Consider the following 26059-nt stretch of genomic DNA (forward strand, 5'->3'; position numbering starts at 1 on the left):
CCATAGTATTTCCAGGCTTTGCCAAGAAACAAGTGTCAACAGGCAGGTGTCCATGGGAGTAGGTGTCGAAGGAGGTTTTTCCATTCAAGAAACCCAGACAACCAGAAAGCATCTCTAGGTGTGGCACAAACCAACACTGACCTTAAGCTCTTAGCCTCAGACCTCACTCACCTAGGTCCTACCCTCCTAGGTCCTGAACCTAGAAACCAGAGGAAGTGTCCCCTCTTACACTTTACCAAGGCCATTTAGGGCAGTTTCTCTCCCCACAAAAAGAGTACAAATGCTGTAGACACTCTTTCCTGGTGTTTCTGCCACTCCTCACCACCACTCTCCTGTGGTGTGGAGCAGGATTATTAGGAGCCTGTTAGGGCTTTAGCTGGGCAGGGGCTGCGGGTTGTCTGTGGTGTGAATACACTTGTAGTAATCTTTCACAAGAAACGAAGATTCCCTAGAAACCTGTTCCGTATGCGGCCTGGTTTCTTTGAGACAATTGCTGCTTCGTGTGAAACAATAAACGAGAAAGGGCTTTGATGGCCTGTAAAATGCCTGAGAAATACAACTTGTTATGATAGTGCCAAAGAAATCGGCAGCCCTGCTTGTGGGGCTGCAGAGGCAAACCTGGTCTTAGTACCAAGTGAGGGCAGTTCCTGCCAATGGGATCACTTTGAAAATTTCCCAAGTGGGCTTCACAAAGCCACCCAATGATTCAATAGTCTGTGGGTGCTGAAAATTTCCTATTACCTTGGCTCAACACACCACATCCCCCCTCCAGACCTGGAATCTCAGAACTAGGAGTCTGTTTGTTTGTTTTTAAAGATTTTATCTATTCATTTGACAGACAGAGATCACAAGTAGGCAGAGAGGCAGGCAGAGAGAGAGAGAGAGAGAGAGAGAGAGAGAGAAAGGGAAGCAGGCTCCCTGCTGAGCAGAGAGCCGGTGGGGCTGGATCCCAGGACCCTGAGATCATGACCTGAGCCCAAGGCAGAGGCTTTAACCCACTGAGCCACCCAGGCGCCCCTCAGAACTATGAGTCTTAAGAGACCAGAAAGATCAGGGAACTTGCTCAGGTTCACACGTGGAGGTAGAACCACAACTTGTACCACAACCCTGGTCTCCCACAGCGGGGTTCTCCTCTTACATAACCTTTGTTGTTGAGAGAGAATAAGATCCACCCCTATACATGCGTGCGTGTACACACACACACACACACACACACACACAAGCACAGACGCACACGCGCGTACCCAGTGTCCTGTCCGGATGGTTCTAAGACTCCAAACCCAGGGCTGGGTTTCCTGCCTCCCCTGCCTCAAAACTGCCTCAGTTGTCTCTCTGCTACCAAGACTGGCTCTTACCAGAATGTCTTGGACTGGAGGACAGCGGCCACCTTGGGTCTTCCCATTGTGTTTTTCCCCTCTCCCTCCCTCCCTTGTCCTTCAGCAGGATATCTAGAAAGTCTGACCTGCACTTCAACACAGGCCTGCGGAGACGGGGGTTCATCCACCCACCCACCCATCCCAGGATGCTCTCTCAGGGGCTGCTTTTAGCCGCCACTGGAAATTGAAGGCCGTGATCCACGGAGTCTCAAAAAATACCATCCAGAGTCTCAAAAAATTCTCACACATGTCTAATTTTTCTTATTCTTCACCCTCCCCCCCATGCCAGCAGCAGCTTAATTTGTCCTGACATTTTGCTTGCCCTCGATGTCAGTCAGGGCCACTCCGTAATTTAAAAGCTCTTGCAATTGCAACCCGAGTTTGCATATTTAGAAATGGGCTTCTGAGAAAGGTGGAACTCGGATCCCAGGAGCATCCAGTGGCAGAATCTCCAAAACGGAAGCAGAAACGTGCGCATTTCAGGAGGGGGTGCCGCTGGCTACCCCCAAACCGAGCTAGGGCTCTGCCCACCTCCTGGACTCCAGCATTTCCCTAGGCAAGTCTCAAATTCCCTTCAAAATAAGGCTCCCACCTGCCGGGCCTCCCCTCTGCCCTGCTGGCCTCAGAGGAGCATAAGGGTCCGAGTCTGGTCTCAGCCACCGGGAGCCCCGCCTCCCCAGTGCTCCCTCAACCCCACCGCGTGAACAACTCGGTCACCCCTTCCGTCAGAGGTGAGGGTCCGGTAAAGGCTGGCGCCAGCCTGGACCGCGTGCCCACCCGTCTGCCCAGGCACCCACCTGTGGAAGAAGAGCAGGATGGAGAGCATGGTCTGGTCGATGTTGCGGTTGCAGATGCCCTCGTTGATCAGGTAGCAGGGGTCCCGCAGCACGGGCTCTAGCGAATCCTGCCGCATTATGCTGTTGAGCTTGTCGGTGTTGAGGTTCTCGAAGATTAGCTTCTCCTGCAGCTGCCGAAAGTTGCTCACGGTAGGGCTGCCCGGATTGTTGTTTTCTCCGCTGCTGTCGCGCTGGAGCCCGCTCCGGTGGGCCAGGTCCAGGCAGCAGTTGCAGCAGTCGAGACCGACAGGTGAACGGCAGTCGGTCTTGGGCTGGGCCATCTTCTCAGGCTCGGGGGCCGTTTGGCCCTCGAGGTCAGGGTCGGCTGGCAGGTGCGCGCCCGCCGGGCTAGCTTGAGGGGACTCCAGGGTGTCTGGAAAACACAAGCTGCGAGAGGAGTTGGAAATTAGCGCCTAAAGCCAGCCACCCTCGGCTCGGCCCCCTCCTGGCTGTGCTGCCCTGGGTGCGAATAGAAACAGCTGGACAAACAGCTCTGAGCGGATCCTTCGGGCTCACTTCCTTCTCTTCCTCCTCCCCCTCCTCTAGAGGCTGGGGCTGCCCGCCCCCCCCTCCCCAGGTGCCACACGCGGCTCTAGCGCAGTCCTAAGTTTCCCAAGTGTGAGCGGGGCTCGGCGGACCTGTGGCAGCAGGAAGGGCGGGCAGCAGGGCAGAGGGAGAGCCAGGGCGCGCCCTCGTTCCCTCCCTCCTTTGCTCCCTCCCTCCCCGGCTCGCTGGCTCTCCCGCTCTCGGGCTCCCCTGGGTTGTGCCGGCTGTGCGGTGGTAGGAGCGGAGAGCGAGTGAGCGAGGGAGCCAGTGAGCGAGTGAGCGAGCTGCACGCCCAGGAGTCAGCACGGGGCTGTGACAGCATGTAAATTACCCCAGGGGGGCCGGCGGTGAGCGCTCCTCGCCGCTTCCCTGGCGGCCGCCTGGGTCCAGCCCCCCAAGCTCCCGCCTCCCTCCCCCCCTCCGCCGCCCGCACCCTTGTGCCCTCGCACCCACACGGCCGCTCGCACCCTGGCCCGCGCTCCCCCAGTCCGCGCGCCTGGCGCTGCCGCCGCTCGGGCTCTCTGGCCGCTCAAGGCGCATCCACCGTCAAAAATCTACTCGCGGTCAGCCGCGGACGCCGCGCCAACCCGGTCTCGAGCTCCGCGGGAGGGCAGATGTTCGGCGTCCCGCCGAGGACGGGTCCCCCTGCAGGAGAGACGCCGCCCGCGCGAGCCCGTCTCGTCGCTGCCTTAACCCTCCGCCCCGCCACCAGCCTATTTGGGGGGTCTGCAGAGAGAGAACCGCTGCCCCCGCGGGGAGTCTGAGAGCGCCCGGCACGCTCTCGCGGTGCCCAGGGGAATGCCTTAAACGAAACTCACGAAAGCACGCTCAAACTCGCCTCGGTTTCTGGCCCCTTCTTCTCCTGATCTTCCCCTCTTTCCCCCACGCGCACACTCCTCTTTTCCCTGAACCCCATCTGAGGCCATCAGTGCCCAGGCTTCAGGGAATGCCAGCTCCCCGGGTGGCTTCCCGCTGCCTTGCCCCTTCTCCCTTCCTGGGCTCGCGTCTCCGTTTGCCCTTCCGTCTCTCGGCACTTCTTCCCCACTCTTTCCCCTTTCTTTCATTTTCTTTCTTCCCCGTATTTCTTTCTTTACCCGTTTCCGCTCCTCTTCCTTTTCTTTCTTGCCCCCCTTCCTTCTTTCTTTCTTTTTTTTTTCCTCCTCGGCATTTCCTCAGTTCTTCCCTCTTCTCCCCCATTCCCCATCTTCCCCCATTCCCCGTCTTCCCCATTACCGTCTTCTCCCCCATTCCCCGGCTTCTCCCCCATTCCCCATCCCCCTTCCCCATTCTCCGTCTTTTTCTTTCTGTCCCCTTCATTTCCCCCATTCGATTTCCCCCCGCGTGTCCCTCGCGTCAGCAACCCACGCTTTCTCCTCGGGTCTGCCCCTTTCTCCTCACTTAACTTATCTTCCCCTACTTTTCCAAGCTTGCTGCCCCGCCTTTTCTGATCCCCGTCTGCCACCTTAGTTGGTCTCTGTCCTCACCCTTTCGAGAGCTGTGGTGAGGAAATGCTCATAGGCACGGGGGTGGCGTGAAACTGCGAGCCGAGGAGTTCTTGGCTCCGAGCAGAGAGTGCTTCTGGGGCTGAGGAAAGGTGAAAGGTCAAATCCGTGGAGAGCGAGGCAGGATGATTCCTTGGGTCACATACCCCTTGGGCTTTTTAAGACGTGGGGAAGGGCTGGGTGGGCAGGACAGGCTTTCAGGGTGGCTCAGGGCTTGGGGAATTGGACTACCCTGAAATGTGGAGGATTCAATAATTATTGGCTCCTGAAAAAAAAATTCCAGATATTCATGATGTTCAGTCTGCACATAAAACTCAGATGGATTTCAGTTTCAGTCAGCGCTCCCCACCCCCCGCCGACTCGCTTTTTTTTCCCCCCCCGTATAAGCTCGTGGCCCTAGCAATAGGGTAGCGTATACTGCCATCTTGTGTTTCAGACCTGGAACATTCCCTGCCTCGGTCACAGAGTTCAAACTCCCGGGAGACCACAGAGGTGCCGCCTAGTGGATTCCTCACTGCATTGGTTCCCAGAGCGGGAGGAAAACGGAGGCAGATTTTACGTAAAAAGGGGCCCCCATGACCGACCTGAACACCCGGACACCAGTCAGGGCTAGGGCCCCCCTCTTTCTGGTGGAGCTTCATTTGCCCGAGTCCCTGCAGATTGGGCTTTCCCTACATTTGAAATTCCCTCTGGGTGCCACAAGGAGCAGCCCTGTGACTAGGAGCAAAGGGCAGCCAAAGAACTCCCCGTTCCCAGGGCCCAGTGGGTCTTGTATGGGGGCCCCACAACTTGCGGAAATGGTGGGAGGGAGGGATGGAGGGAGGGCAGTGCTCTCTCTGCCTTAGGGGCCAGAAAACCAGAAACAAGCTGTATCCCTAGCTCCCAACAAGATCCCAGGATCAGAGATGAAAGTGGCTTTTGGAGATCACTGACCAGACCCGCAGAACTGAGAGCATGGTCCCTATGCTCTCACAGCCTGCTGAGGATTCAGTTTGGTCTCCCAAAAGCCAGTCCTTTATGAAAATGATTATGAAACCAAAGCAATCCTTTAGATGCGTTAATTTCCCCCCCTTTTGTTCTTCTTCCCTTTTTTTTTTTTTTAATGTTCTTGGGTAAAAGCCAGAGGAGGTAGTAGAATATGAAATTTCACAGGCATTGTGCAGACTTATAGCCTACTGAATTGTTTTTTAATTACAGTGTTTATGATTTTCCCTCTTGTTTATAATTATTTTATGTTAAACATTATAACAAAATATATTAGCTCCATAAATGTTTGCTTAAGTTGTGTTTTGAGAACTGCTGGGGCCTTTTGCTTCTCTGCTTGCCTGAGTCCTCTTATCTTTGTTCATAACCTTGGGACGAGGTCCTGGTGGAAGTATTTCCTTCTTGGCATTTGGCACCATTAAACTGAAGATTTTGTCCCCTTGACATTTCCCTTGTTGTAGTCCTTGCTCTCTAGCAGTGTTGTTAATAATTCAGTGCAGCTTTGCATACTATATCCAAGCTGATCAAGAGCAAATATAACTTAGATATAGAAAAATCTGGATAGTTCAGAGAGAGGGTCAGAAAGCTACCATGTGTTTGCATGCAAGTCCAGCTTATAGTGACACATAGCATACCTCCAGAGGAAGGCTGACTGGGCAGCACCCCCCCCATTGGCTCCTGTCTGTGACACCTCCCTTTGCTCACAGACACTGTGTTCGGTGGAGCTATTCAGAGCAGCAAAATGCTCTTGCATGAACCCAGCAACCAGAGGTGGGGGGGGGGCACTTCTACAGGGACCTGGTGGTAGATTTCTGGGTGGAGCAGAAAGGTAGGACAAGGGACATCTCTTTCTCAGATGGGGTCATCTAAGGGTCACTTGCTCTGCACTTGACCCATGCCTGGTACAGTGTTAGTGGAGATTCCAAGGTAAATAAGACATAGCCCAGGCCCTCAAAGAACTCGTGGCCTTGCTGGCAAAACAGATACATCAACAGACGAAACAGTACAATAATCATGGATGCCATAATGATGGACGCCTGGTGTGTGGTGGAAACAAGTGCCATGGGAGCCTGGAGAAGGTGTCAGTTCTGGAAGGAGGGAGGGACAGTCCAGGTAGAGAGAGCAGAGAACAGAGGCAGGGGTACGGGGGCGGGGGCATCAGGTATGCTGGGAGGCGGTTCAGAGTCATTACAAAGCAAGTTGGTGTCCTAGGACAACAAGATGAGAGATGGAATAGTGAGCAGCAAGGCTGGAAGAAGAGGAGGGACCAGGTCTTCGAGGGGCTTGTGGGAAACGTGTGGGGGATGCTCTCACTTCACCAGTTTGTCCATGCATTTCACAACTCTTAAAAAAAAGGATGGGGGCACGTGGGCAGCTCAGTCCGTTAAGGGTTCAGCGTCTGATTCTTGGTTTCAGTTCAGGTCATAATCTTAGGGTCATGAGAAGGAGCCCCTCCTGCTCTCCTGGGGTGGGTTCCATGCTCTGCAGAGTCCGCTGGAGATTCTTTCCCTCTCCTTACCCGCTCTGCTCCTCCTCTCCCTCGGCTGCTTCTCCTCCTCTGCTCCTCCCCTGCTTGCCTTCTCTCTCTCTCTGTCTCTCAGATAAATAAAATCTTTTTTAAAAAGGATACATATCATTTATTGAGCCCCTGCTATGTGCCAGACACTTTATTTTTTTTATTTTTTAAAGCTTTTGCTATTTTTTTTTAAAGATTGTTTATCAGAGAGAGAGAGCGTGCACACGTAGGGGGAGCGGCAGGCGGAGGGAGAAGCAGGCTCACTGCTGAGCAAGGAGTCTGCCCCACGTGGGGCTCCTTCTCATGATCCCAAGATCATAATCTGAGCCGAAGGCAGAAGCTCAATGCACTGAATCACCCAGGCGTCCCAGGCTAGACATTTTACATATCATATCTCATTTAAGCCTCAAGACAGCCCTGTGAAGCAGGTACTAAATTCCGGTGATGAAATGGGCTTGGGGAAGTTAAAAAAACTTTCAGGTCACATACGTCATAAGCTAGGCATTTGAATTTGAACCCTCCACAGCTTTCTGACTTGGAAGCTTGTGCCTTTAATAATTAGGTGACTTTGTGGGGTGCCTGGTGGCTCAGTGGGTTAAGCCTCTGCCTTTGACTCAGGTCATGATCCCAGCGTCCTGGGATTGAGTCCCACATCGGGCTCCCTATTCGGCAGGGAGCCTGCTTCCCCCCCTTTCTCTGCCTGCTGCTCTGCTTACTTGTGATCTCTCTGTGTGTGTCAAATAAATAAACAAAATCTTTATTAAAAAAATTTAAAAGATAATTAGGTGACTTTGTAATGATGGGTTTATCAAACATTTAGAAAATATAACAGTTGTTTTTAAGAAGATTGGACCAAAAAAACCGAATTAGATACTACCATCATTCTCATGTAAGAGACAGGGAAACTGAGCACAGAGAGATTATCCAGCATATCTAGGCATTTGCAGTCTAGCTAGGTTCAAGTGAAGGCACATAAACAGTGATTTTCAGGCAATCCTGTTTCCCTACCCTCAAAATTATTTTGTTCACCTTTCTTTGCTGGAGAAAGCAGATTATCCTTCCTGAAACTGTTGACAATTGTTCATTATAGATTTGTAGATTGTCGTAGCCAGCATGGGTTTAAAAACCTGAATCAGGGGATCTTAAATGTATTTGTGCTAAGAAACCTTTTGATAGTACAGTGAAGCCTGTGGACCTCTTCTTAGAACAGTGTCTTTAGATATGTAAAATAGAATGTGTAGGATTACAAAGGAAATCAATTACATCGTTATGCCATTATCCAGGGCACCTGGGTGGCTCAGGTCATGATCCCAGAGTTCTGGGATGGAGCCCCGTATCGCATCGGGCTCCCTACTCATGGGGGAGTCTGCTTCTCCCTTTACCCCTTACCCTGCTAGTGCTCCCTCTCTCTCTAATAAATAAATAAATAAATAAATAAAATCTTACATTGTTATGCCGTTATCCGAAGGTCAAAAATAGGAAGCTGTGATATAGTTACATAACATAAATGCTTGTTATTCATGTAGTAAACGCCAAGATCTAGACGCAGCTATGATAACCATGGTAACTTCAAAGTAATGAGTGTAAAAAGTATTTAAGAATACTTGTAATAACAGTAACGTGACCTAAAACTGTGATTGCCACCAGCAACAAAGTCACAGGTGCTGGTAATACTACTGTGGTCTGTTCTCTGCATTTGTAACTGAAGGAAATCTGAATTTCAGTTAGAGGTTGCAGAAAATGGAGATGTAACGTCTTCCACTGAATTTTATTTATCCCCTGGATTTTTAAGAATCCTTGCTCTAGACCAACCACCTTATAATATTAAAACAATAGCTAACACGAATGAGCCTTGACTACATGTGAGCTACTGTGCTGGGTCTTAACAGCCATTTGCCATTCATCCCTCATAGCAAGCCTATGAGGTAGCCTTGTTTTATAGCTCTGAGAGAAATGAAATTAATTTTCCAAGGTTACACAGCTGGCAAGTGGAAGAGAATGACAGAAATGTATTTTCTCACAGTTCCGGAAGCTAGAAGTGTGAGATCAAGGCATTGTGAGGCCTTTCTCCTTGCCTTGTACATGGCTGTCTTCTCCCTGTGTCTTTGCATGGTCTTTCCTCTGTGTGTGTCTGTATCCAAATTTCCTTGTCTTATAAGGAAGCCGTCATCCTGGACTAGGGCTTACCTTAATGAACTCATTTTAGCTTCATTACCTCTTCAAAGACCCCCATCACCAAATATGGTCACATTCTGAATCACTGGGGGTTTAGGACTTCAACATGCGGGATTGGGAGAGGACACAGTATAGCCCATTACAGACCCCAGCCACAAGAATCCGGATTCAGTAGGTCTGGAGTGGGGACCAGGGATGTATGATTTTAAATGTCCCCAGATGTTTTATTTTGTTTTTTGCGGGGGTGGGGGTGCAGAGGGAGAAAGAATCTTAAGCAGGCTCCCTGCCCAGAACAGAGCCCGTAGCAGGGCTCGATCACACAACCCGGAGATCATGACCTGACCCGAAATCAAGAGTTTGATGGCTAACTGAGCCTCCCAGGCACACCCACCCAGCCCAGGGTGATTTTTACAGGCAGCCAGGTTTAGGAGCTATTATGTTCCTAACCACAAACTTTCTTAGCACAATGCTTGGGCCTGGTTGTTGTTCAATAAATATTTGTTGATTGACCAAGAGGAAATAAAATATGGAGATGAGCAAGTGGGGGCAATTTTAAAGTGTCCTTAAGGATCGTTAAGTAGAAGCTAGATAGATGTTTCAAATAGATACCTCTGTTTGCAGATAGGGAGCTGAACCCTATGAACTCAATGTCCATCCCTTCTTCTAGTTTTTTTTTTTTTTACACGAAAATGATGAGGTGCAAATTTATATGCAAGCGTTAAGAGAACATGAACTGAGAACTGATGTGAATTGGATAGAGTTAACAAGAAAACAAAAGTAGGATCCTACATATGTCGGCCATTTGAATCTTTGTGATTGCGTATTTCTATCTGGGGCTTTGCCTATTGTGGATACATGCGTGTGCATGCATGTGGGGGATGTTAGAATACAGCTGTATATGAGTGAGAAGGATTTGGATAGAAGGATGTGTGAATGGGTACTTGGATTAGGTTTCCTTTTTAAAAAATTTTTAAAAGATTTTATTTATTTATTTGAGAAAGAGAGAGAACAGAGAGAGTGAGAGGGAACAGACTCTCCCGCTGAGCAGAAAGCCTGATGCAGGGTTTGATCCCAGGACCCTGGGATTATAACCTGAGCTGAAGGCAGATGCTTCACCAACTGAGCCACCCAGGCACCCCATTATATCAGGTTTCTTTTTTTTTAAATTTAATTGAATTTATTTTTTATCAACATATAACATATTATTTGTTTCAGGGTATATCAGGTTTCTTAATCTCCCTTGAGGGTCACTTTACTCATCCACCATAGAGCTCAGCAAATGGTTACCATTTTAAGAACTTCAAAAAGTAGTGGTAGTAGTAGTAGTAGTAGTAGCAGCAGCAGCAGCAGTAGTAATATATAGCCCTGGTACCCAAGAATCTCTAGTTATTCTAAATATTCTTTAAATTCTGATTTATTTGACTATAGCTTGGTTTTCCATCCCTCTATTACAAACTGGGATTTGCTCTATTCAGAATAGACACATTTTTGTCTTGCTGAAAATAAAGTATATCCCCCCTATGGAAGAATTCTAGCTAAACTGTTGATGGTGGTGACCTTGAAGGAGGGGGTGGGATTAGGTGTTGGGGGGGGGAAGAGTAAAGGAGAGGGACTTTCTAGTGTTATCATTTGCCAAAAAATTAGTACGTTGTAGTTATATAGTTAATGTAGTTAATAATTGAGTTATTAAAGTAATATAAGAGTATTTAGAAAACAGTATGGTATGGAGAAGCATCAAAATTCAGCCACTATTCTGCCAGCCGAGAACAACTTTTTTCTTAGCCTCCCTCTTTATAGAACCATTTCATGGAGGTCAGATATTATTGCATCCTAATATCTGCAGTGTTTTCTTCTGGAGCTCAGAGAGAGGGGTTGGGGAGAGGAAGTGAGGGAGGGAGCGAGAGAGAGTAAGTAAGTTATGAGATAAAATGTGTGATAGATGGGGGCGCCTGGGTGGCTCAGTGGGTTAGGCCTCTGCCTTCGGCTCAGTTCATGAACTCAGGGTCCTGGGATAGAGACCCGCATCGGGCTCTCTGCTCAACGGAGAGCTTGCTTCCTCATCTCTCTCTGCCTACCTGTGTTGTCTCTCTCTCTCTCTCCCTCTCTTTCTCTCTGTGTCAAATAAATAAATAAATCTTTAAAAAAAGTGTAATAGATGGCAGCATAGGGTGGTGATGGAAGTAACACAGTGTGGGCACATGTAAGCCAGATTGGGAAGATCAAGGAAGGCTTCCTGGAAGAGGTGATGCCTGAATTGAGCCTTAAAAATGAATTGGGAAAGGGGAACCCTCTTACACTGTTGGTGGGAATACAAGTTGGTGCAGCCACTTTGGAGAACAGTGTGGAGATTCCTCAAGAAATTAAAAATAGAGCTTCCCTATGACTCTGCCATTGCACTACTGGGTATTTACCCCAAAGATACAGATGTAGTGAAAAGAAGGGCCATCTGTACCCCAATGTTTATAGCAGCAATGGCCACGGTCGCCAAACTGTGGAAAGAACCAAGATGCCCTTCAACAGATGAATGGATAGGGAAGATGTGGTCCATATACACTATGGAGTATTATGCCTCCATCAGAAAGGATGAATACCCAACTTTTGTAGCAACATGGACGGGACTGGAAGAGATTATGCTGAGTGAAGTAAGTCAAGCAGAGAGAGTCAATTATCATATGGTTTCACTTATTTGTGGAGTATAACAAATAGCATGGAGGACAAGGATATGGAGAGGAGAAGGGAGTTGAGGGAAATTGGAAGGGAAGGTGAACCATGAGAGACTATGGACTCTGAAAAACAACCTGAGGGTTTTGAAGGGGCTGGGGGGTGGGAGGTTGGGGGAGCCAGGTGGTGGGTATTGGAGAGGGCACGGATTGCATGGAGCACTGGGTGTGGTGCAAAAAAAATTAATACTGTTATGCTGAAAAAATAAAAAATTAAAAAAAAATGAATTGGGAAGGCTGAGCCCATTTTGTAGTGCCTCGTAAGCACTCGCCTAATGTGATAGTGAATTTAAAATATTTAGTGCTTAGCACATAGTAAAAGCTCAATAAATAGTAGGTATCACTACCTGACCCTTTAAAACAAATTTGAGGAATAAATAATAAATGAATAAACAAACACAATAAAATAAATAAATAAATAAATTATTTAAAAATAAATAATAAATAATAAATTCCTCCACTATGAGGAAGAAATGAGATAATGCACGTAGAGTACTAAAGATGGTGCCAGGCACCTAGTAAGTGCCCCATACATTGTGGGGTTGATAGTGTTGTTGGTCGTGGTTTTATTATTTGGGGGTTCTACTGGACTGAGACGGAATCTTCTGTCTCCTATCTTCTGTGTTGTCTGACTGTGCAGTTTGTCCTGTTAAATTGCTTTAGATATGATGTCTCCAAGCATGCTTATGTTTGGAGTGTTTCACTGGAAGCTTTTCCTCATAACAACCACCAGCTCGGGGCACCTGTGTGGCTCAGTCGGTTAAGCATCTGCCTTGGGCTCAGATCAAGATCTCTGAGTCCAGGGATTGAGCCCTGCGTCAGGCTCCCTGCTCAGCAGGGAGTCTGCTTCTCCCTCTCCCTTTGCCCAGCCCCCACTTGTGATCTCTCTCTGTCTCAAATAAATAAATAAAATATTAAAAGAAAAAAACAAAACACTGACCCAGCCATGTGCTGTGCTCAGGTAGTCTCCAGAAGCATATAGAGTACAGCGGAGCTGATAGTAGAAAAAGTAATTGCCTCCTGGTTGCCTCAGAAAGTATTTTCTGTGTGGTAAAGAGATAGTCTCTGGTTTTCTGATCAGTACGGCCCCTGGATTGCTGAAGCCAGCTGACAGACATGAATCGAAAGCCTTCCCCATCTTTTTTGGGCATGCTCATTGTTCTGGATCAGAGAATAGAGTGTACGTAGGCCACAAATCTATTCCACAGTCCAGCCCTATCTCCCCACAAAAGCCAAGAGCAACTCCTTTTTCTCCAGAAGCTGGGGCTGGCTTTTTCTCTGGTTTCCCTAGCAGGGCAACTCTTCCAGTTTTTGCAGAGCTTCATGAATATTCTAATGGGAATTTAACTGGTGGGTATCAGAGGTTGCTAGCTTGCTGCCCTGTTAACCCCAAGTGCCCCAGATATAATCAATCTTCTTCCTGAAGACTTCAGTTAGAAGGCACAAAAGTCCTTTGCTTTTTCTTTTAAAAAACGATTTATTTATTGGTTTATTTGAGAGAGGGAGAGAGAGAGAGAGAGAGCATGCGCCAGTGGGAGGGGGGTAGCAGAGGGAGAGTGAGGAGGAAGCAGGCTCCCTGCTGAGCTGGGAGCCCAAGTGGGGTCTAGATCTCATGGCCCTGAGATCATGACCTGAGCCAAAATCACGAGTCAGACACTTAACCAACTAAGCCACCCAGGCACCCCAAGTCCTTTGCCTTTTCCGGGTCCTTTATGAACTAGCTTTCCACCCCTCCAGCTTGGGGAGCCTGTTTTTAGCATCTCGTTTTACCCAGTCCAGGACTCCTCTGCTTTTTGTAAGGAAAAGCTGTGTTATACTTTCCTAAAGCTTTCGATCTCCTCTGGCAAGAGGGAGGTTTAAGGATAGAGGGAAGATGAATGAACCTGGGGGATGCCTGTCAGGGTGTGGGGGTGAGGAGGGCTTCCTCCATGAGCTGAGAAGCCAGGTACATTGCAGAGAGCAGGGCACGAGGAGGGTAACTACCTTGCGGAGATAACTTGTAAGGCTTTGACGTCGTTTGTAGATCCCAAGCTACTGATTAGAGGCCCCTGACCTAATATAGTAGAAAAATGGTTTGTGGTGTTGGTGCTGGTTTTTAATATCCTTCCCGACATGTATCTCCCTTCCTGTATTAGCTTTCTGTATCCTGATACTGTGCGCTCAGATTGATCTCTTGGCCCTACTTTCCACTCCTTGGCATTCTCATTTACCTTCCAGTCACCTCTGGAATTCTGGACCTGCTTTATCCAGTCCTTTATCCCCACTCCATATGTTGACCTAAAGGTAGCCTCTAACTTGTACAGAGACTGAGATCTCAAAGTTCATTCTGAAGTCAATTGTTTGCAAGGTGACAGGAATTCTCCCATAGAAGAAAATACCATGGGGCACTTGGGTGGCTCAGACAGTTGGGTTGCTGCCTTCAGCTCAGGTCCTGATCTCAGGGTCCTGGGATCGAGGCCCATGTAGGGCTCTCTGCCCGGTGGGGAGTCTCCTTCTCCCTCTCCCTCTCTCTCTGTGCTCCCCACCTCCCCACACAAATAGATACAATTTTTTAAAAGAAAGAGAAGAAAATATTGTTATAAATGGTAGTTATATTTCCAGGCCAGCCCACCACTCTAAACACACACATACTTTAATGTACTAGAAGTGTGGGCCATTTGCAAGGAAAAGGTTGAAAATTTGGTCATTCAGCCAAAATAGGAAGACAGTCCAAGGGAGTAAGTCATGCTTTAGCCTGGGCCACTGGCTGGAACAGGAGACAAGGAAGTCGAGTTGGGTGAGGTAGAATGAGGCTTTCATGGAGGCTCCTCGGACAGCCTCTGATGACTTTGCGAGGCTGCAGGCGGTCACAGCACTAGTTCTTTTTTTCTTTCTAATTTTCCTTCAAAACTGACAACTTTCAGTAATTATGACTACCATATCCTGGGCTCTCCTCTACGTCGATTCACCTACCTGCTCCTCATTTCGGCCTCACAAAAGCACTCGCAAGTAAACGCTGTAATGACCTTTATTCTATAGACCAGGAGACAGAGTTTCAGGAAAGTCAGTGAGCTTGACGAAGTTTCCTGGGTACGGTTAGAGAGCAGGTCAGGAGTTTCCCACTCCCCAGACCCAGGCTTTTACAGTCTGTACTCTGCCAGCCTTTTCTTTCCCTTATCAGGAGGCACATCACCAACAGGGAGGGCTATCAGCCAGGATTAGAGTTATCAGTGAGCTCACAAAGAATGGAGCAATCTAGAGAGGTGAAGGGGAAGAGTTGTGCTAGGCACAAGTTCCGCTAAGAACCTGGTACAGACAAATGCTTCTCAAACTGTTAACTATGCATACAAAATCATCCGAAGCCCCCCCCCCCCAAGCTGATGTCTCTTCAGCAGGCCTGGGGAGGAAGCCCTGAGCCTCCTGCTTTCTTAACAGGCTCTCAGGTGATGCTGCTCCTGTGGGCCCCGGGCAGCACTGAGGAGCAGGGCCACAGGGTGCAATCGATAAACGAAACAATCAAGCGTCAATTAACACCCCATTCTTAATTTTATCAGGGTCAGCTTCAATACTGAACTTCGATTTATGATTCCCTTTTCTCCTATAGGCGGCCCCAGGCCATTGTCTCTGCTTTCGATCTGCCTGTTTCAGCATATGCTCAACTGTTTGTTTATATTTATATTTTTAAAAGATTGATATATTTTATTTGAGAGAGAGAGTGAGAGAGAACAGAAGGGAGGGGCAGAGGGAGAGGGAGAGAGAAACTTAGAGTCTGTGCTGAGCTCAGAACCCAATGCAGGGCTCAATATCTCCACCCTTAGATCAGGACCTGAGCCAAACCAAGAATCGGTTGCTAAACTGACCACACCACGCAGGGGCCTCTCAACTGCTCTTTGAGAAACAGGTGTTAAAGACATATGAGCATTTTCTGCCACTCTGAGTTCTAAGCAGCCTGAATCAGGCTCCTGACACAAGTGTCTCCTGGCACAAGCTAGATCACAGGCCATGGGGGTTCCAGGCTTTAGCAACTGCTCCCAGCTCTCTAACACCAGGAACAGTTGTATAAAGGTAAAGCATGTAACACTGACGTCCCAGCTCTTTCGAATTTCCTTTCTCAGAGCTGCTGTCTTCATCTGCAGCAGGAAACAGCCTGGCTTATTTCTTTGGCATAGTTGAAATGATACCAAGCATTGGTTTAAGGCAGCTATTGGAAAGGCTGTTCATGGGGTCCTCCTGCCAATTCCAGAAGGCCAGTAAAATTTGTTTCCTGGAAGGTTGTTTGCTTTACCTTGCCGCCTCCTCTCCTCTCTCCTCTCCCCAACCCTACTCCTCCGAGGATTTTGATCGTGATCATTTTGAGCCATTCTTCAAGTTTTTCTTCTATTTTTAGAGTCTCTGACTCATTCTTCCCCAATAGCAAAAGTCAGGGAGGGCCTTCTATTCTAGCCAAGCTCTACTTTCTAAAGTAGGAAATAGTCTCTCACAGTGTCTACAAATCAACTTGATGGTCTGTGGTGCACAATGACTGGATTGCTTTTCCATCTTCTCTTTCTCTCTAACTGTGGCCTTTCTAACTCCTGTTGTAAGTAGGTGTTCGTCCAGCCTCCCCTCAAATACACTGGATAAGTTCACATCTCTTGATTGGACAAATGAAAAACTGTACTGAAAAGGACTTGCCATCTTCCCTTGTGACTTCTTGTCCATTAATCTTACTTTTACTACATGGAGCAGAAAGAATCCCTTGAATTTTTCGTGAGGGCTCTTGTATCTTCTTTAACCGTCTCTTTGTGAGACTAAACGCGCCCAGTTCTCAATCAGTCTGCAGTATTTTGTTTTGTTTTCTTTCTTTCTTTCTTAAGATTTTATTTATTTATTTAAGTGAGAGAGAGTGAGAGTGGGAGAGCACAAGCAGGGGGAGCAACAGAGGGGGAGGGAGAACCAGGTTCCTTGCTGAGCAGGGAGCCTGATGCAGGGCTCGATCTCAGGACCCTAGGATCATGACCTGAGCTGCAGGCAGACACTTAGCCAACTGAGCCACCCAGGTCCCTCAGTATTTTTTAAGGATTTATTTATTTATTTTTGAGAGAGAGTACGGCATGAGGGTGGGGGTTGAGGGGGAGGGGAGAGGGAGAGAGAATCTCAAGCAGACTCCTTGCTGAGCATGGAGCCTGACATGGGCCTTGACCTCCTGACTGTGAGATTATGACCTGAGCTGAAACCAAGAGTCACTTAACCAACTGAGTCACCCAGGTGCCCTCAATCTACAGTGGTTTCTTTTTTTTTTTTTTAAGATTTTTATTTATTTATTTGAGAGAGAGCGCATGAGAGGCGAGAAGGTCATAGGGAGAAGCAGACTCCCCATGGAGCTGGGAGCCTGATGCAGGACTCGATCCCGGGACTCCGGGACCATGACCTGAGCCGAAGGCAGTTGCTTAACCAACTGAGCCACCCAGGCGCCCCTACAGTGGTTTCTTGACCCTCATCTTAAAATCAGGCACCTGGAAATGGACATACCGTTTCCTGTGTGGTTTGACCCGTGCTGAGCGCATTAGGACCCTTCCTTCCTATGATCTTCTAATATGATTTTATGATTCTGTTGACTTAAAAAAAAAGGAAGTCCTCTCTTCAGGTGTATTGAGCACCTACTTTGGGTCAGATACAGTACCTAAGATCTACTAAGCAACCTCTCCAAAGGTTTGGTGGTTGAGGGTCTCTGTTCTCTCTGACCCCATGGGGCCAGGAGATGCTATAGCTACCCTCTTCCCATACTTCCTGTTATCTACTGCCCTCCAGGTCTTTCACTTAGTGAGGACCTCAGCACCTCAGTTATGGTCTCCCCAACTCTGGCTACCATCCTGAGTGATTTTGATGACCCATCCACAAGCTTAATCCTTTCAGTCCTCTTCATGTCCAGCCCACTTCACCAACCTATTCCCATCATCTACTTTGTTTTCAACAGATAACCTGATCGCGGATTTTGTTATGCAAATCAAGGCCATCAGATGCTCACTTTCATTTTCCTGCCCTTACCCCGCCCTGCCACAGAGCTGTGGCCCTACAGGTCCTAATCTCCATTTTCTTTTCTTTTTTTTTTTTTAAGATGTTACTTATTTATTTGACAGAGAGAGATCACAAGGAGGCAGAGAGGCTGGCAGAGAGAGAGAGGAGGAAGCAGGCTCCCCGCTGAGCAGAGAGCCGGATGTGGGGCTCGATCCCAGGACCCTGAGATCATGACCTGAGCTGAAGGCAGAGGCTTTAACCCACTGAGCCACCCAGGCGCCCCTCCTTTTTCTTTTCTTTCCCTCCCTTCCTTCTTTCTTTCTCTTTCTTTCTCTCTTTCTTTCTTTCTTTCTTTCTTTCTTTCTTTCTTTCTTTCTCTCTCTCTCTCTCTCTCTTTCTTTCTTTCTTTCTTTCTTTCTTTCTTTCTTTCTTTCTTTCTTTCTTTCTTTCTTTCTTTCTTTCTTTCTTCTTACAGGAATAGACATAGCTTGTCCAGTTCAAGGCTAATGCATCTGTTTATGCGTCAGAGTCCATTCTCTCCTGCCTCTTGGGAACTTTTCTCCATTGTTATCCCCCTTCTCATTTGTATCCTCAACCACTCTTTCTCTTTTTTATTGGATGTTTCCAGTGAGCATTTAGATCTGCTCCACTTTCTCCCACTAAACAAACAAACAAAAACTCTTCTTCGACTGTTCCCAGCTGGCGCTCACCCTGTTTCTTGCCTTCCATCATCAAGGAAGCTTTTCAAAAGTGAACAGTCTACACTTGCTGCCTCCATTTCCTCACCTCCCATTCAAAACTCAGCCCTGCCCTTTCCACCACCCATTCTGGCTTTTCTGACCCCAGAACACCACTGTTAACTGCTCTTGTTAAGGAAACCAATGACATCCTGATTGCTGAACCCAACGAACAATCTGAAGTCTTGATTTTCCTGGAACTCTCTCTGCCGCAGATAACGTAAATGATTGCCCTCACTCCACTTCTGCCTTCATGCCTCTCTTGAAAGTGCCTACTCCTTGGCTTTGGTCAGGCTCTTCCTCTCATGATTCTTCTCATTCCTCTTGGTTACTCCTTCCTGTGCCCCTTTGCGGACTCTTCCTCTGCCACCCTTTCAGTGCTGGTCTTTGCCAGCATTTTTCTCATTCTATACCTTTCCCCTTGATCATTGTATCCATCCCCATGGTTTTATCTACCTACCATGCTGATGACTCCCTGCACCATGGTTATAGACTCAACCCTCTCTTGTGAGCTCCAAACCTGACTACTCAATTGTGACTAAACATGTGGGACATGGTATATCCCATGGGTACCTCAAAACCAAGCTCCCTGTGTCACAAATTCATCTTCCTTACTCAAATCTGCCCCCTATCCTCTCTCTACCCCACTACCACTATTTTGGTGATCCACACCTCTGTCCACACAGTTGTCCAGGCCTGAATCTCAAGAGTCATCCAAGACTCTTCATTCAAGCAGTTGCCAAGACTTGTTAAGTCTATCTTATTTTTTTAAAAAGATTTTAAAAATTTATTTATTTGAGAGAGAGAGAATGCATGAGAGGGGAGTGGTCAGAGGGAGAAACAGATTCCCTGCTGAGCAGGGAGCCTGATGTGGGACTCTATCCTCGAACTCTAGGATCATGACCCAAGCCGACGGCAGTTGCTTAACCAGCTGTGCTACTCAGGCGCCCATTAAGTCTATCTTCTAAGTCTCTGGTATGTCTTGTCTTGTCTTTCTTTTTTAAAGATTATTTATTTATTTATTTGAGAGAGAGAGAGTGCACAAGAAGGAACATGAGCAGGGTGGAGAAGGAGAAGCAGACTCCCCACTGAGCAGGGAGCCCAACATGGGGCTCGATCCCAGGACCCTGGGATTGTGACCTGAGCCCAAAGGCAGACACTTCACCAACTGAGCCACCCAGGAATCCCTGGTATTTCATTTCTTTATGTTACTACAGCATGCTAATCCAGACTCTCCATCTTCTTTCTTTCTTTTTTTTAAGGATTTTATTTATTTGATGGAGAGAGATCACAAGTAGACGGAGAGGCAGGCAGAGAGAGAGAGAGGGAAGCAGGCTCCCCGCTGAGCAGAGAGCCCGATACAGGACTCAATCCCAGGACCCTGAGATAATGACCCGAGATGAAGGTAGCAGCTTAACCCACTGAGCCACCCAGGCACCCCTTCCATCTTCTTTCTTTAAACTATTTAAATAGCTTCTCAACTAGTCTCCTGACTCTTAGCCTACTCCCCTTTAATCTGTTCTCCACACTGGGGCTAGAATTAGTTTTCTGAATTTCAAATCACATCGCATCACTCCTCTCTCCTTCAAGCCTTACATGACTCCCCACTGTTTCCTGGTAGAGTCCAAGCTTCTTTTCATCCCTTACAAGGACTCTCACAACCTGGCCCTGCCTACCCTCCAAATCTTATCTCCTCCTTATGACCTATAATGCTTTCCTTATCCTTGTGCCCCAGGAACAGCAAACCAAGCAGCCCACGCTGCCTCCACGCCTTTGGACACACTGTTCTCTCGGCCTAGAATGACCCCCTGTCCTCCAGCCAAACTCTTATTCAACTTCCCAAATTGAGTTTGGAGCAGGTCAGGAGAGTTACACCAGATACTAGTAACAATAATTTGCCTCTACAGAGAACTGGGGGGTGGGGCAGAGGTGGGAGGCCAGCGTGCCCCTTGCCTTTCGCATCCTTTGGTACATTTTGTACTTTGTACCAGACATCTGAATTGGTTTTTTGAAATATAAGTACAATGTGGTCATTAAAAAAAGAAGACTTAGAGATCATGTCTTCTAGAAAGTTATTCCCCCCCCATTCTTTCCCTCTAGTCCACCCCCTTCTTTGTGCTACCTCTGGGCCTAGTATGTGCTCCTCTAAGCAAAATAATCACATTTGTTGTTATTTCTCTTTTAAGCTGTCTAGCTCCCCAAACTGTGAGCTTCTTGAGGGCAGAAGCATATCTTATCTTTTGTTTTCCCCAGGATCTGGCACAGTACTCCAGGAATGTTTATCCAATGAAGAAATGGGTGAAAAAATGCAGTATGGGATGCCCCAATGATAAAACAGGGCTCCCAAGCCTGTGCTCTTTTCAAACCTCCCTCCCTCTGTCCCTTTGCTGTGTGTCAAATCTAGAAGTCATAATTGGCATTTATTAAGTATTAGCCATCACCTTGTCAGTTTGGATTTAACATAATCCAAGGCTGCCCAGATCCGTTCAAAGTACCTTGAGTCACTGGAAGAGTTGACAGGTATTTATATGTCTTATTCTGAGTCACTGAATCACAGAATGGAATAATGTGTCTAATACCTGCCATTGATTGAACACCTACACCATGTTAAGCATTGTGCTAGGTGCTTTTTTTTTTTTTTTTGCACATGACACTGTCACAGCATTTGCTGCAAGGCAGATGTTTTGATCCCCAGTTTACAGATGTGGAAATTGAAACCAGTATGGTTAAGCACTTTGCCCAGGGTTACGTTTCTAGTAAGTGGTAAAGCTGAGATTTGAACTGAGGTCTTTTGACTTCGAAATTCATGCTTGATTCATATGCCACACTGACAGAAAGAGGCCCTCTCCATTGCTTTGAGTGTTCTGCAACGGATTCTCCAAGGCTGGCTTGAAATCCCCTGTGCCTGGTGCTCCCTGCTCCCCAAGGCAGCCATTCCATCTTAGGCAGTTCTGACCATTTTGAAAGCTCTTATTTGCAGAAAGCCAAAATTATAAATGGGCTGAACAAGACACAGCCAAGAATAGAGCCTTTTGGCTCACTGCTAGAACTTCCCTTCTGGTCTGACACCAAACCATTCCATTTATTCAACTAGTTGCAGACTCGAGTTCTCAACAAACAGCTGGAGAGTCCAGCCTATACGTTGCCATCTCGTCTACAAGAAAATTATAGGAAACTTTGTCCAATGCCTGGATGAAATGAAATCCACTCTAGCTATCACATTCTCCGATCTACCAATCTAGTAACCAGATTTAAAAAAAAAAAAAAAAGGAAATGAAGTCTGGGAGGGATATTTGTTTTTTAGCGGGGCAATTTGTCAATGACTCAGAGTAATGAGTTTCTAGCGGCACACTTTCAGCCATCATCGTCAGGCTGTCAGGAAGATGGTTTTTGGGCAGTGGGCTTTCTACTGCTCTTCAAATGACATCTAAATAGGCAGCCCCCCCCATTTTCATTGCTTTGAATTGCGCAGCTCTGTTGTTTGCACCTGGTTTTATTTAGGCTTCTATTTCAGTTTTCTATTTTATTTTTCTTTGACTGTGCTCTGTCCTTGCACATGTTTTCTGTGTCTGGTTCATTCCTGACATTTCTACATCTTCCTTCCAAACACATATGTGTGTGCATGTGCACGCGCACACACACAAACACACACACACACACACACACACACTCACCCTCCTTGTCTGTTGAGAGTCAGTGCATTGCAGCCTCTCCTTCTGGAAGCCTTCTCTGATGCCCCCATGCTGGGTAACTGCTTCTCCTCCTCCTGTGTGATGTAGTGGAAAGTGACCACAGTGCCCATCACAGAGTAGATCCCCAGGAAATGTTCATTGCCTTTTTCCCTTTCCCCCGTGTATAGCTCTATACCAGTGTCGATCATGCCATATTGTATTTTCTTGTTTACTTGTCTGGCTTCATCGCTCAATTCTGAACTCATGCACACATTCATTTGACAGATATTTATTGCATGTCTCCTGTGTCTGTGCAGATCATTGTTCATGCTTAGTGCCGGGGATACAAATAATTTCTGAACGTTGTACTTTTGCCATGTCTTTTTCGTTCTTGGGTTCGTAGCACCTTGCATAGTGCCTGGCAAGAAAAGAGTGTTCATGAAGTGTTTAGGAGAAAGCATTTCCTCAGCAGGGTTCCTCCAAGTGTGGTCCTTATGCCACTTGCTTCTGGATCACGGAGGGGCAAGGGGTGCAGGTTAGTTGTTGAACATCATTTCCTGGATCTTGCCCTAGATCTACTGAGTCAGAATCTCTGAAGGGAAGGCTGCAAAAATTTGCATTTCCATCCAGTTCTGCAGGTATTTCTTGCACACTAAAACTTGGGAACTGTTGCTAAATGGGGGTGTGTGTGGAACTAATGCCTGTTTTTGAAAAGTATAGCTAAAATTGATTGGATCATTTTTAATGTCTCTGACAGCAGCAGGAAAATTTAGTCAAGGGGGAAAGGGCATTAGTTAAAATTCTCTGGGGAGACTTTTTAAATAGATGGAATATTCGAGTAATCACATATAGAGTCTTCTAAGTCTAAGATGAAAAGTGGATTTATTGCTAGTAAAATCTTATATTAATTTAGGTCAAATTTATGATGCCAGAAAGTTTTTGTTTTTATAGAGCTACATGTACACTTATAGCGTATATATAGGGATGTTTTGTCTAACCTAACAGTATACAATATATTGATTTCCATATTACAGACTTGAATCATGAATTTGTTATTTTAAGCCATGAGGGGTTAACTGTATTTGTGTTTTGACCCTGATTATAGATATCTGATTTATTAGATGCTTAATCCTCGATCAGGAATGATGTTAGTACTCATTCTCCATGAAAATTTGATCCCTTTTACTGTTTTATGCCATATTTTCCAAGAGCATTCTGTCATTAAATGTGCTCTTTGGTAATAGATTAGGTATGTTAAAGCTGAGTCAAACAAAGACAGCGTAGTTTCCCTTGCAAGAAGACTCTTGAAGCTGCATTTTATGACCATGTTCCTGGGGCCTCGAAGTTTCCATTTTGGGTTTGCCTTGACGCGATCCTCATAGTCAAGAGCTGAGGTGTCTATGCATCAGGGCACAAACTTCTTAAATATACACAGCTTTGTGTTTCTGCTTCCTTCCCTGTAACTTTATTATTATTATTTTAAATTTAATTTAGGGTTTTGTTGGCGGTGTCACTGCTGCTAAGATGGATCACCAGCGGTTGCCCTCACGGCGTCCGCTGGGCACCGTGTCCAATGATCTGAGAATTCTGCAAGGCGATTCCTCCTTGGAGCTGAGCGAGTACGGGGACCAGCAGCGCGGTGGTGATAATGATGAACAGGAGAAACTACTGAAGGAGAGCTCCACTCTCTACGTGGAGAATCTTTCCTTTCAAACCACCGAAGAGCAAATATATGAGCTCTTTAGTAGATGTGGTGATGTCAAGCACGTATTTATGGGCCTGGATAAAATTAAGAAAAAGGCCTGTGGCTTCTGTTTTGTAGAATACTATAACAGACTTGATGCCGAAAATGCCATGTGGTTCCTAAATGGGACCTGCCTAGATGATCATATTATCCACACAGATTGGGATCTGGGCTTTAGAGAGGGCAGGCAGTATGGCCGCCGCCGACCTGGGGGCCAGGTAAGAGATGACTTGCGTGAAGATTTTGATGTTGGTAGGGGTGGCTCTGGAAAACAGGCCCAGGGCTGTGATAGAAGAGGAATCCATTAGCGAAAAACCTGCAGCTCTGGCCCCTGGAAAAGTCTATTAAGGAACAACACCAGGTCAGCAAATAATCCATTTTGTAACAAGTTGAAATTACTTTATGTGCTGAGCAGAGACCCTTTGGTTGTACTTTTCCTCTCTGAAATGTTATTAAATGGCACAAACAAAAACATCCTTTTGCTCTTGTCTTAATTTTGAAGAGGGTTGTCGGATTTCCAGTTTGACTGCCTGGTGGTCAAAAGTGACGTTAGGAATAAATTAGGTATAAATTAGGTATCTGAGTCAACCAAAGCACAACTACCATTTCAGGAAGATTTTATGGTCATGTTTCCAGGGCCTGAAATGATTTTTTAAAGAGCTTAAATAAAATAAAGTCAAATCAATGGAAATTTAGAAGAATTATCAAAGGAATAAAGGCACATTATTTTAGCATAAAAAACATTAAAAATCTGGGAAAGTTTATAATGAAACAAAAATTCTCTTGCCACACTAATTCCTACCCCAGGCCTACTCCCTTGGCAATAACTTTTAATTTTTTAAAGACTTTATTTTTATTTTTATGTTTTTAAGATTTCATTCACTTGACACAGAGAGAGAGTACATAAGCAGGGGAAGTGGCAGAGGGAGAAGGAGAAACAGGCTCCCCACTGAGCAGGGAGCCCCAAATGGGGCTCCATCCCAGAACCCTGGGATCATGACCTGAGCCAAAGGCAGATGCTTAACCCACTGAGCCACCCAGGAGCCCCTTAAGATTTTATTTTTAAGTCATCTCTACATGCAATGTGGGACTCGAACTCACAACCACGAGATCAAGAGTCGCATGTTCTTCTGACTGAACCAGCCAGGAGCTCCTTAATATTTTGGCAATTATTTTTTGGGGGAGGAACGGTTTCTTTCCTGGTAGTTTCCTTCATATTTCTAAATAACATGACTGCATATACTTTTTATTTTCATTTTAAACATCATCAAACTGACTTCCTGCTTTTGGATTTAGTTCACTTAACACCCACGTTTTCACTTCTCTCCATCCTCTCAATATAGTAAATAGCACTTTATTTACTTTTTCTATTGTTACCTAAATTAGTAACAAACAATCCAGAAAATTTTTAGTTGCTTACAATCAGTATAGTCTGATCCTCACACCACATTTCCATTGCCAATTGCCTGGGGTGGGGGGCGGTTCCTGCTCCACACCTCAGTGATCATCCTCTTTCTAGGGCCCAGAAGGTATATTGTCCCTGTCATTAGTGTAAATCAGTTATGGCAGTTAACCTCTCTCTTGCTGGCGATTGGTTTAGGAATCCAAACTTAAGCTGATCGGAGACTGACAAACCCTGTGATGATAGTTATTAGTAAGTTCAGGGGCAGACCAATGGGGACCCCAGAAAGACTGAAATGAAGGATTTTTAGTTTATGTCTTTTCCTAGTGGTTGTGAATAAGATGTATATAATGATTGCTACAAGAAGCCTTCCTTACCATCACAGGTGAAACCAGCCCTAGGATGAATCGGACACTTTAAATGCTGAAAGGAGGGGGCAAAAAACTACGGCCTTCTTGAAATTACACAGCTGCTGAAATCCGCTAACCTTGCCACACAATGTTTCAGTGTCCTGTTGTGTGAGATAAGACATTATTTTATTGTGTAAGCCAGCTTGTTAACATGTACCCGAAAGCACTCTGATATCAAATAATTTCTCTTTCTTTTTTTTTTTTTTTAGAGTGAGGGAGGGTGAGAGCGCACACACAAGTGCACCTGTGCAGTGGAAGCTGGGTTGGGGGCGGTGGCTTAGGGAGTCAGAGAGAGAGTGTATGTTAAGCAGGTTCCACTCTGGGCACTGAGAGCGGATGCGTGACTCAGTCTCACGACCCCAAGATCGTGACCTAGGTGGAAATCAAGAGTCTGACACTTAACCAACGGAGTCATCCAGGCGTCCCACCAAATACTTTTTCTTAATTATATTCTTGTGTAAATG

The 26059-nt window shown here is 46.6% G+C and overlaps 2 protein-coding genes across 3 annotated transcripts in view; one reads left to right on the top strand and one right to left on the bottom strand.

Annotated features, from left to right (window-relative positions):
* TSC22D3 (TSC22 domain family member 3) overlaps window positions 1-4257 on the bottom strand; it is a 62687-nt gene extending 58430 nt beyond the window's left edge. Inside the window, exons 1-2 of one of the 2 annotated variants that reach the window (XM_032329662.1) lie at window positions 4243-4257; window positions 2174-2599 (exon numbers count right to left, since the gene is read on the bottom strand). In XM_032329662.1, coding sequence (XP_032185553.1) covers window positions 2174-2493 — 320 coding nt within the window. In that variant the 5' untranslated portion in view covers window positions 2494-2599; window positions 4243-4257. Of the gene's footprint in view, window positions 1-2173; window positions 2600-2850; window positions 3037-4242 lie in introns of those variants that run through there. The other variant, XM_032329663.1, reaches the window with a different exon arrangement.
* The window catches only part of NCBP2L (nuclear cap binding protein subunit 2 like), a 50800-nt gene extending 26556 nt beyond the window's left edge, over window positions 1-24244 (top strand). The window contains exon 4 of the mRNA XM_032329665.1: window positions 23534-24244. Within this exon, the coding sequence (XP_032185556.1) occupies window positions 23564-24091 (528 nt within the window). The 5' untranslated portion in view covers window positions 23534-23563 and the 3' untranslated portion in view covers window positions 24092-24244. The remainder of the gene's footprint in view (window positions 1-23533) is intronic.
* The last annotated feature ends 1815 nt before the right edge of the window (window positions 24245-26059 follow it).

This window comes from Mustela erminea, chromosome X, assembly GCF_009829155.1.
Source record: "Mustela erminea isolate mMusErm1 chromosome X, mMusErm1.Pri, whole genome shotgun sequence".
Classification (NCBI taxonomy): domain Eukaryota; kingdom Metazoa; phylum Chordata; class Mammalia; order Carnivora; family Mustelidae; genus Mustela; species Mustela erminea.